The sequence below is a fragment of the Phragmites australis genome, chromosome 9, assembly GCF_958298935.1.
Source record: "Phragmites australis chromosome 9, lpPhrAust1.1, whole genome shotgun sequence".
Classification (NCBI taxonomy): Eukaryota; Viridiplantae; Streptophyta; class Magnoliopsida; order Poales; family Poaceae; genus Phragmites; species Phragmites australis.
In genome coordinates, this window is record NC_084929.1 from 10,286,168 (window position 1) to 10,298,194 (window position 12,027).

Here is a 12,027-nt window from a genome sequence, read left to right on the forward strand (position 1 = left end):
CCCCCCCCCCGCCCCTACAGTCATTGCGGTCAGCTCGGTGCATGCTCGCCGGTATTGAGCCGAGCTGGATTAGGAAACAAGTAGAAGGTTAAGCGCACCACAACGACTCCGCTTGAGTAGGCATCAGTCGACAGGCGTGACCGGAAGAGGGCCGACAACGGCGGTGGGATTCACCAGTGAAGGGCAGAGGGAACTCATCAACGTTGGAGAAGGTGAGGTCGCGGTCTTGAATTTGGTCAGATTTGGTGGCGGTTGTGGGGTGAAAATTGGGCGGCGGCTGTTGTGCTGCTGAGCTCTGGTGGTACTCGACTTGGGAGAGAAGGAGCAGAGAGAGTAGTGCAAAGAGAGGAGTGAGCTCGAGGTCGTCCGTGGCTATGTAGAGAAATCTGAGGAGGTGGAGGGGGGCAAAGACAGGAAACAGAGAGGAAATAAAGCTTGGGTGAGAGGAGAAACAAGCGAAACATTATGTTTGTAATGGCAATAGTGGGTAAATATATGCCATAATTCATAATCCATAATTCAGAAGTAGATTTTTCCTATATTATGGATTATGGCATAATCTGCCTCTAGATTATAAAATCTGGATTGTAGAATCAGTCTGTTTTATTTTTTATTCTGATTTTAAAATCTGAATCCTAAAATCATAATAAAAAACAAATAGGCCCTTAGGCCAACTGAGTCACAATTTCACTATTGAGTGATTATAGTGTTTAGTGCAAGTGTTGGTTAAAAAATTAGAAGCCATATAATGTGGATGCAAACAGAGAAAATTATAATGTGTGAGCCTTATCGATTAGTTTAAGGTATGTTTGGTAGAGCTCCCCTGATCTAAATTATCTGTAGTAAGTGATTATCTAAGAAAGTAATTCTATGACTGAAGTAATTATTTGGTGATTCTCTAAGGTAAACTCTAAACAATAATTAAATGATTTTGTAGTTATGTCAGAGGAATCATTACCGCAAGAGTAAATCAGAAGAAGCTAGTTTGTTTCAACTCCCAGTATTTAGTTCATTTTATAGAGTTACTCCTACTTAATCACTCTCAGAATTAAAAACTACAAATTATTATTTGAAATTAGCTTTTAGTGAAATTAATGAGAACTAGGTCAGCTAGCATTATTTTCCAGAGAGTTGGAAGTATAGTTGGATGGTGCATGGACAATAAAAAGGGCAAAAAGAAGAAAAAAAAATCTCAGCAGCAGTTCACACTCCTGAAATGCGTGAGTTATGAGTCATCCAGCGACATCACCATCCTCTCCTTCCCTTCCCGCCATGGCTACCGTCCGCTCCACCCTCCCAGTCAATCTCCCACCGCCACCTCCATCTCCATCTCCCACTCGCACCTGCACCCCCACTGCCACCTCTCCTCGCCAGCGCAAGCCCCTCACCACGACCCCCATCAAGCACGTCGCGCTCCAGCCCTCCGAAGCGGCGGCGCTCCTCGGCCGCCGCGCGCGCCTGTGACCTCCGCCTCGGCCGCGCACTCCACGCACGCCTCCTCCGCACCGGGGGCCTCCTCCTCAACTCTGACACCGTCGTTGCCAACCTCCTCCTTACGCTGTACTCCAAGTGCGGCGCCGTCGCCGCCGCGCGCAGCGTGTTCGACGGAATGCGAGGCGACCTGCGGGACCTTGTCTCCTGGACGGCCATGGCTTCCTGCCTCGCATGGAGCGGTGCGGAGGCCGAGGCTGTCCGTATGTTCGGCGAGACACTCGAGGCGGGGCTCCAGCCGAACGCGTTCACACTGTGCCCCGCAGCGCAAGCCTGCTTCGTGGGCGAGCTCTTTCACCTGGCTGGTGGCGTCGTTTTTAGTTTTGTGTTCAAGATGGGATTCTGGGGCACCGACGTATCAGTGGCTTGCGCGCTGATTGACATGTTTGCGAGGAACGGGGACCTGGTGGCAGCACGCCAGGTATTTGATGGGTTGGTCGAGAGGACAGTGGTAGTCTGGATACTGCTGATTTCACGCTATGTGCAGGGCAGCTACGCGGATAAGGCTGTAGAGATGTTTCTAGACATGCTTGAGAATGGTTGTCAGTCCGATCAGTACACCATGAGCATATGTTATCGGCTTGTACAGAGTTGGGATCATTCAGGTTGGGGCAGCAACTGCACTCTCTAGCACTCCGGCTTGGGGTGGAATCAGACACTTGTGTGAGCTGTGGGATTGTGGACATGTATGCAAAGTCTAATATCAGACAACTAATGCAAAATGCTAGGGAAGCCTTTGAACGGATGCCCAAGCATAATGTGATGTCATGGACGGCACTCTTATCAGGGTATGGGCAATGTGGAACGCAGGACAACAAGGTGATGGCACAATTTTGCGTGATGTTGAATGAAGGCATCAGACCAAACCATATCACATATTCTAGTATGCTTAAGGCATGTGCAAACCTTTGTGATCAAGATTCAGGCAGACAAATTCATGCCCATTGCATGAAATCTGGCCTAGCTCCTGTAAATGTTGTTGGGAATGCTCTTGTTAGCATGTATGCTGAATCTGGTTGCATGGAGGAGGCTAGAAGGGCGTTCAACCAGTTATATGAAAAGCACATGGTTTCCGTCAGTTGTGATTTTGATGGAATTGGGAGGAGCAACGCTTCTCAAGATTATCAGATTGAGGGAATGGATGTAGGAATCAGCACTTTCACATTTGCTAGTCTGATTAGTGCCGCCGCCAGTGTAGGTTTGCTAACCAAAGGTCAGCAGTTGCATGCCCTCTCGCTGAAGGCTGGATTTGGGTCAGATAGAGGCATAGGCAACTCTCTTGTGTCTATGTATTCTAGGTGTGGATACCTAGAAAATGCTTGCCGAGCCTTTGAGGAAATGAATGACCATAATGTGATCTCATGGACTTCAATGGTTAGCGGCTTAGCGAAACATGGGTACACAGAATGGGCCCTGGCACTGTTTCAGGATATGATTTCAGCTGGTGTGAAACCAAATGATGTCACATACATTGCCGTTTTATCTGCATGTAGTCATTCTGGTATAGTGAAAAAAGGGAAGGATTATTTCAGGCTGATGCAGAAGGATCACAGAATTGTACCAAGGATGGAGCATTATGCTTGTATGGTTGATCTACTTGGTCGATCGGGCCTTGTTGAAGAAGCCCTAGATTTCATTAACAAAATGCCTTGTAAAGCAGATGCATTGGTCTGGAAGACACTTCCTGTTGCTTGTAAGACTCATGACAATATGGAGATTGGTGAAATTGTCGCTAACCATGTCATAGAGCTCAAGCCCCAAGATCCAGCTCCCTATGTCCTGCTCTCAAACTTGTATGCTGATGCCGGTTTGTGGGATCAAGTTGCCAGGATAAGGAATGCGATGAGGGACAAAAACTTGAGTAAAGGAACAGGATTGAGCTGGATGCATGTTGGGAACATCACTCACGAGTTTCGAGCTGGTAATACCAGCCATCCGCGAGCAGAGGAGATCTATTCAAAGTTGGTCACACTGATCAGAGAAATCAAAGCATGGGCTATGTACCAGACACAAGCATAGTGCTCCATGACATGCCGGATGAGCTGAAGGCACAGTGTCTGCTTCAGCATAGCGAGAAGATCACTATCGCATTCGGTATAATCAGTTGTACATCAGCAACAAAGCCAATAAGGATATTTAAGAACCTTCGTGTGTGTGCAGATTGTCATTCAGCACTTAAGTACGTCTCTAAGGCTACTGGGAGGGAGATAGTATTGAGAGATAGCAGCAGGTTCCACAGGATGAAGGATGGGAAATGCTCATGCGGTGAATACTGGTAACTGGCGACCTGGCGCGGGTTTAGCTTTGCTGAAGAGCCAAACACAGAATTCTGGCGCAGCAGAGCCTTGCTGACAGTCACTAGTGTTCTTTTTGTTTTTTTTGGTATCTCCTTCATTAAATCATAGTTTTTTTTTTCTATCTCCTTCATAAATCATAGTTTATACAAAGCACGAGTTGTTGTAATGTTGGCTGTTGATTTATATTACGGTTACAAAAAATCTGTGCAGTTATATAAATCACAGCAATTTCGTTAGAAACAAACTGTTCGAATGCTTCTGCCTTTGAACTACAAGGTTGGCGGCTGGGGCTACAAGAAAACAAATTTCATGTAATTTTGATTTTTAAAATCAATACAAACATGTCCAGAAATAGACAAGTTCGGAGGAAACGCTCATTTCCGTTCTCTTATTTCATCTTGTGGATGAATCAACATGGAACCGCTTGTATTATGAGTTTAAATGCTATAGACTTGAGCATCCAGGAAAATATACGTAGTACAGCCATGTAAACTTACAAATCACTACAATATTATCTTAAAAGCCAAAAAACGAGCTAGTTGAATCAGGTATTATTTCATTGAACTTCGATTTTCCACAAAAAGGAACAGAATGGCTGAGAGAGAGATACATCCATGAAAATGTTTACATGGACCATGGTACACCATAGTGAACTTCCTTCAGTTACAAAGCGCCCAAAGGCCAGAGGACCATATAAAGGTTGAACATGACCAAATGGCAAATCCGTACAACACATTGAAGATGATAAAATAGAAACAAGTCAGAAAGCATCAACCATTTGGATTCATTGTCACAGCTGAAAACCCAATACAAATGGCCAACCTAGTTCTAACTGAACATTCATCAGGATCATAAGAGCACTCAAAATGTGCAGTCTATTTCTGAGGCATATTTGCAGTAGAGGGAGAGACAAGCAACTGCCATCTTTTCCGCCGATGTTACCGTATGTTTGAGCTAACTCCCAGTTGTCACATGCTTGATGCTCCCCTTTCAAAAATTTGTCACGTCCAAAAATAATTGATCTATGGCAAATCACAAGCTTGCAGTAAGTGCATAAGAAATTAAAGTCCAACAAAAACTTCGTATCATTTGAGCCTTTGCAGTTCTGGTGGAAGCAGCACAACATTCATTACTGAATTTGATTTAGCAAGGCCTTGCAGCTCCATCAATTCCTCCTTGCTGTATTTTATCCTTTCATCTGTTCAAATCAGAAGGCAAACTTGTTGTCAATATATTGTAAAATGCAAGGTCAAACTGAGACCGTATTCCTAACTGAAAGTGAAGAGACGAGAGAAATTATAGCATCCTCACCTACAAAGCAGATATTAGGAAGCCTACTACTTGGGCCAGCGAAACTGTTCACAACTTTTGCTTTTACTTGTTGAGATTGCCTAGGTTTATGCAGTTCGGAAATACCAACATGATTTGCCTTAAGTTCCTGCATGAGCTCATGCCTCACTTCAATCATAGGATGATGCCTACAGAATGCTGAAATAGCATCTCCTGTTAAGATCCAACAGCCACTTAAATCCAACACACATAGCGTGGCAGGGGGTACAAATTGTAAAAGTCCAGAGCTGGACAATATATTCCCACAGAATCCAAGATGTATCAAATTAGAGGCAGAAGACAGGGCATACAAGGCAGGATCAGACAAGAAATCACTTTTCAGGTACAAATATTTCAATGCTGCAAACGATGCCAAAGGAGGTATAACTTCAGCTGATAGCGGTGTATCCTCCAGATTTAAGTTCTCCAGGTATTTGAGGTCCTCAAGCACAGACAAAGACAACATTTTAGCAGCATTTACTTCAGTATGAGAAAACCCTGCCATAAGATAAAGTTGAGTATCTCATGACAAAAAGTAAATTGATGAAATCAAGAAAAAGAAAAATAGTAAGCAGAGAGCACAACCTTTGATACTTGTCTGACTTAAATCTATCATTTTCAGCAAAGGCATCATGCCAATATATGCTAGAGCAGAATCATCAATTTTTGTATGAGCTAAAGACAGTGAAGTGAGGTTTGGAACTGTCCCTGCCAGAACACATAGTGCCTGAGAAGTTATTCCAGTATTCTTGAGGCTCAAATATTTCAAGTTTGTTCCAACTTTCGCAACATGTTCAATTGCATCATCAGTTATTCTGCAGAAGCTAAGGTCCAAATGCTCCAGATTGTTCATCTTTTCCATGAAAAACAAGTTGCTTAAACAACAACCAGACATGTTCAAGTATGACAGTGAGCTTGCTTGGATGCTAGAAAATACTTGATCGATATTGCTAAATGAAGCTGCAGAGACAATAAAGTTTTCTAGAGGAACATGAACTTCAGGATCCCCATCACAGATAGAATGAATTCTGCAGTTGCTCATATTTAGACACCGTGTGGTCAGAGGAATTGGTAAACGATTGACACGTGTCCACGAAAGATTCAAGAATCTCAATCTTGTAAAGGCTTTCAGGACAGAAGCTCCTTCATTTGTAGTTTCACTACCCCATATATCAAGATGCTCAAGTCGTGTCAATACCTAGAACAGTAATGCAACCATAAGAAATTAATACTCTGGTACATGTTACTGAAAAGAAATCAGCAGGCACCGACTATGTAATGACTCCTCTACAAACAGAGTTTCATACGATTTTACAATGAAACTGTTTTGGGTATAGTAGGGCAGTTTTGGTTTAGAGACTTTAAAATTTGTCTCTACCCCATGTTTTGATCACACATTCGTTGTTTGATATTTTGATAACAAAAATGTGCACAGTAGTGCATCGTATTTCTGTTTAAACAGATGCAAAGAATATAAAATAATCTTACTTGATACTACCTTGGGGATGCATGCATCGCAATCTTTTTACTAGTTGTTTCACTTCAGAATTAAATAGATATTGAGTGTAAAGTTTGTGATTCCGATGGAACGCACGGGCACCCTAACAGCGAAATAAAATGACGGTACACCATAAAACTATATACCTGTAAAGACTGTAGAGCTTTATCTGTCATACGAATTCCCCCCAAATCCAGAAAATATAGATTGGTTAGTGAAGAAATGGCCATGACTCCATTGTCAGTCAACCCAGTCTCAGATAAGTGCAGCTTCTCCAAGCTTTCAATGGACACTATATGTTTGATGCCAGCATCAGAGATCTTCGCGCACCTTGACAAGTCCAACTCCTTCAATGAATTCATTCCTAACGCATAAGGAAACCTTTGTTTCAAAAATACTGTAGAAACTTTCTGCGATCATAACTAGTAAAGACTAGAAACCATGATTGACAATATTCAGTTTCGAACCGGAGAGCGCCCAGACGGCGGAATTGGTGAGGTTCTTGCAGTCCGCCAGCTTGAGGATTCTGAGGTACCGGAACGAGCCGAGGTAAGCCAGCCACTCGGCGTTTACGGCGACGTAGCCGCTGAGGTCGACTTCCTCCACCGACCGCTGGAACACCCTGCACATGACGACGCACAACAAGATTCACCCCACGCGCGCCGACACGAGGCACAGAAATCTCTCGACGAAGCGGCGCAGATCCACCAGCGCGCGGAGGAGGTGGAGTGGAGGTTTAAGGGGAGGGGGACGGGCGCGGTGGGTGGGCTTACTCGAGGAGGGAGGGGAAGAGGAGGCGGCGCGCGACGAGGCGTCGGAGCAGCGCGTCGGCCAGCTGGGCTGGGAGGCGCTCCAGCGAGCGGCGCTGCCGGCGCCAGGCCTCCACGGTGGCAGCGCTGCGTGCCGCCGCGTCGATGCAGAGGTCCATCAATCGCGCCTCGCCGCCGGTGGTGGAGGCGGAGGTGGCGGCCGCCATGGGCGCGGTGGGAGCGGCCGCCGCTTGATCCGTGACGGGAGGGAAGAAATGGTGGCCTGATGGGATCCGCTCGAAAGTCGTCGTCGCCCGGGAGCGGGCGACGACGACGTGGGAGACCCTCTTTTCTTTTGTGGAAATTGAGAATCTGCCGCTAAAAAAGGGAGAAATTTCAGAATTTTACACCCAATTCGTGTGACTCTAAAATTAACACCTAATTCACATGCCTTTCAGAATATAACATCAAGCATACGAATTTTTTCAGAATATAACATCCGCAAAAGGATTTGCATATATTTACTTGTTTGCATAAAATATTTTCCCTAGCACATATAATCAGATTTCCCCTGTTTTGCCTCTTCGTTGTTGGGCTTATTTGGGCCGATAAGCCGAAGCACCTTACAATCTTGTTTGAAGTCCCATGAACTGATACAACTAAAAAGCAGAAACTCCTCTAAAGAAACTAAAAGCAGAAACATAATCATACTAACCTAAAAAAGAAACAAAATCATACTAATAATCGGGAGCGTCCTTAAAAAAAATAATCGCGAGCGAATATATGTTGTTCGTGCTGCAAATTAAAACTCCAACCTTAGAATTGAAGCTCTAGTTCCAAACAGAAATTAAAGCTCCAACCTTAGAATTGGAAGTTCCATAAAAACGAGAAAAGTTCCATTTAAATACAAAAGTTCTAACGGAAGATCTAAAATTTCTCATAGTTAGTGGAGAAATTCTGAAGTTCTTAAGGGAGGATGGCGGTGGGCAGCAAAGTCAAGGTGGTTAGGACGCGGCATAATATGTTGGTCGGAGAAGGCGGCGGCGGGAGGGGTGAGACATAGTGGTAGGGCAGAGAACCGGAGAGAGGTGGATAGTGGATGGTAAACAAAGAAATAGCAAAGGCTGCAAAACTTAGGGAGTGATTGGTTACATGTATTTGTCTCAACCAGACTCAACTTGTGCCTATAATCGTGTACAAAAGGGTGATTAGTTTTTTGCATAAACTTGAGTGGCTTGTTCCGGCGCATGCAAAAATATCTATCTGGTATGTCTCGACATAGAAGCTCGCGAGGTTCTTCGCTCCTGAGCCTAGCCTGATGGATGCAATTGCATCGCATCCGTGTGTACAGACGATCCTACAAGTCAAACAGATTCTGACACCAATCATACATCCTTGTGCAGGCAACTAATCATGATCTCAACATATCCAACTCCTTAAACAGCCTTAGATTTGATCAATCTAATAGGAACTCTACTCAACCTGTCTATATAAATATAATTAACCAAACACTCTTTTTTTCAACAAATACAGTTTCACTCAACAAGTCCATGCGAGCAAAAACCAACCAATCACACCCTTAATGCAACCCGTGGCCGCTGTCTTTGCAGTTCGCGTGGCATATAATATTTCCACTAATAATCTTGATTCTTTCATTTAAGACCCGATATAACATTCCATAATCTTAGAGAAATTTCATGGTGGTCTCAGAGTAATTTTGAGCATCCATTTTCTTATCGGATGGTCTAGATCAGTTAGAATACTCTCTATTGTTCAGATGTAGTATATGGAGCATATGAGAGTAGTATAGGGAGTATAAGGATATTTTTGAAAAAAAGAAATGGCATGGAAGTAATAATGTGCTCTTGCGCGCCGCTGCTGCCGCTCGTGTGCTCCTTCGCAGCTCTCACGCGCCTCCGCCGCCTCGTGCACGCCTCTGCCCTCGCTCGCACCACCTCCTTTCCTATGTGTTGCAGCCTGCTCTTGCGAGGGTCGTCGTAGCTCTTGTTTGATTGAAAAAACCGAGTATTTCATGGATTACGTAAAAAAACTATAGTGCTCTTCAATGGCATTGTGGATAAATATTAATAGTATTATGATAATTAGTAAAATACTCAATTATGTGGATGATAGGATTAATTATATACTACATACTGCCTACCGGTAGTATGGAGCACAAAAGGTTCTCTAATCTTAAAGGGCAAGAGGATGGACAGCAAATTCTCCATCTCTCCAAGTCCCTCTGCAACCTAATTACAAAACCCACCAGGAAGAGGATGAGCACTTACACATCATCCCATACACTCGCATTGCAAAATTGCAATGCAACACAGCAAAACTCCAAATCCTAGCTCAGATTTCAGACCTCAGACCAGCTTGTAGCCAGTAATCCACACATTGGCCGGCGGCGCGGGCTGCACGTAGACGAACATGAGGCTCCTCCCGGCGCGCAACGCCGGCAGCCACCTCGGGGGCACGTACCCATACCGAGCCTTGTCGAGGCCCCACAGCCGGCCGCTGAGGTCAGAGACGCCGATGTGGAGCCCCCGGACCGTCTTCCTTGACCTGTTGGTCACCGTGACAGAGTACCGGTAGTATTTCTGGCGTCTCATCGCCCACGTCCTCGTCACGCTCTGCTCGATCTCGATTGGAGACGACGCGTGACGATGATGAGACGGTGGTAGTGATGTGTGGTTTCCGGCGTGTGACGATGGAGGAGCGGCCACCTCTGGAAGCGACTGGTATTCTTCCAGCCCACCGCAGGCGCCGGCGAGGCGGGCGAGAACGCCGAGCAGCGGCGCGCTGTTGTACGTGGCGGCTTCCGTCTGCTCGTAGTTGTTCCTCTCGTCGGCGAAGTCGTCGTACTCGTCGGGACCGCCGACGACGGCGCCCTCCAGGACGTTGGGGTTGCCGGCCTGCCGGGGGTACCAGCTCGAGTAGCCCTCCTGGCAGCTGACGAAGGACGGGTCCGTCCTGACAGACACGATGGAGGCGCCGCGGTGGTGCACCTGCCGCGGGAAGTTGCCGCCGTAGCCGACCATGTAGCTCGTCCCCCGCGGGTTGTCGCCGAGGATGTAGTTTACCTGGGACCTGACGAAGGCGAGGATCTCGAAGGGCCGCGCGGCGCCGGCGGGGCACCGCACGGCACCCTTACCTGACACCGTGGCGTAGTCGGCGTACACTGTCAGCAGGAACGACGCGCTGGTCACGAACTGGAGGTTGTTCCACCGCTGGTGGTACATCATGCCTCCCGGGGTTCTCGGCACGTTGGCCGTGCCCTTGCCGATGCACGAGCACACGAAGAACTCCGCGTTCTGCTGGTACCGCTGCAGCGTCGCCGCGTGCTCGCCGGCGCGGCCCTGGAGAAGGAACTGCCGGCAGACGGAGTATGTAAGTACTTTGGTTGGTACTTGGTTCGACAAAATGTGACATTGTCTAGCACTGCACTGTAGCGTTTTCATGTGCACCACCATCGTCCGTACCTTGGCTGCTAGAACCTGCACGCCGGGGTACTTGACGTCCCAGCCGAACTGGTTGATGGACCAGCCCGTGCCGCCCAGCGCGTCGCCGTTGTTGGCCAGGTAGTCGAGGTAGTACTTGTCCTCCGTCGCCTCGTACAGCCATGCCGCTGCCCACAGAAGCTCATCCTGCACCGCACCATGTACAACATGGAAGTTCAGTGTGTTTGCAGCTGAGCATCAGATGGTCACATTCCATTTTCTGGGTACTTACTCCGTATCCGCTGAAAGATCCGTAGTAGTTCCGAGCGACGGTGATGCTAACGTCGTACTTTCCACGGTACTTGTCGGCGAACTCGAACAACTGCACACAACAGAGGATCAGAGAACATTGCAGGGGAAATAATCATGCATAATTTTGTGTGATTTTCTATTCAGTCCTACCTGCTTAGAATGTTCGAGGAGCAGGTTTGCATATCCAGGATAGGAGTTGCGGAACACCAGCGACGCGGCGGCCATCGCCGCGGCGGTCTCTCCAGCGAGGTCGGACCCGGGGTTCTGCGGGTCGACGCGGAACGCCTGGCGGCTGGTGGTCATGTCCTCGGGCCGCTGCCAGCAGCTGTGGTCCGTGTCGCCGTCGCCCACCTCGCCGTACAGCACGTCGGGCTCCGGGTGAGCCTTGATAAAGTAGTCTGTGCCCCACTTGATGGCGTCCATGGCGTTGCGCAGCTCGCCGGCCGCCGCCATCTGCTTGCCGTACTCCAGGATGCTCCACGACATCATGGTCACCGTGAACGCCATGGGCAGGCCGAACTTCACGTTGTCCCCCGCGTCGTAGTACCCTCCCACAAGGTCCACCTGAGCCAAGAAAAAAAAGGAGAGGTTCTTCAGCAAAGCCATACTAGAAATGGCATCATGTTTCGATGAATGCTATGAAGATATATGTACGCATTGTTACATACTCCATTGGCCTTTCCATCGAAGAGCCCGGAGCTCGCTCTCCAGGGGACCCTCTGGTTCGGCGGGAGCACGCCGGACCGCTGCGCCTCGAAGTAGAGGATGCTCTTCCTCAATGCCATGCCGTAGTCATGGCCTCCACCTCCACAAGCCATCCTCACCATTGATGCAATTGCCAAAAGGCCAAGCAGTAGTGCAGTCACGTTCTTGGCCATGGCAATGCACCAGTGAGGTGAGGTGTGAATGAG

At 47.3% G+C, this 12,027-nt stretch overlaps 2 protein-coding genes and 1 pseudogene across 2 annotated transcripts; 1 reads left to right on the plus strand and 2 right to left on the minus strand.

Moving 5' to 3' along the window:
* Positions 1 to 1,207: 1,207 nt before the first annotated feature.
* Positions 1,208 to 4,161, plus strand: LOC133928621 (pentatricopeptide repeat-containing protein At3g49170, chloroplastic-like; annotated as a pseudogene).
* Positions 4,162 to 4,324: 163 nt separating this feature from the next.
* LOC133928622 (F-box/LRR-repeat protein 3) lies at positions 4,325 to 7,713 on the minus strand. The gene is made up of 6 exons (XM_062375033.1): positions 7,389 to 7,713; positions 7,083 to 7,237; positions 6,762 to 6,979; positions 5,703 to 6,315; positions 5,100 to 5,615; positions 4,325 to 4,986 (listed from the first exon to the last, which is right to left on the minus strand). Exons 1-6 carry the CDS (start codon positions 7,589 to 7,591, stop codon positions 4,874 to 4,876), a joined length of 1,818 nt encoding a protein of 605 aa, XP_062231017.1. The 5' UTR covers positions 7,592 to 7,713; the 3' UTR covers positions 4,325 to 4,873.
* Positions 7,714 to 9,505: 1,792 nt separating this feature from the next.
* Positions 9,506 to 12,027, minus strand: LOC133929723 (endoglucanase 15-like). The gene is made up of 5 exons (XM_062376507.1): positions 11,785 to 12,027; positions 11,267 to 11,680; positions 11,097 to 11,186; positions 10,847 to 11,011; positions 9,506 to 10,735 (listed from the first exon to the last, which is right to left on the minus strand). The coding sequence occupies exons 1-5, from the start codon at positions 11,992 to 11,994 to the stop codon at positions 9,731 to 9,733; spliced, it is 1,884 nt and encodes a 627-aa protein (XP_062232491.1). The 5' UTR covers positions 11,995 to 12,027; the 3' UTR covers positions 9,506 to 9,730.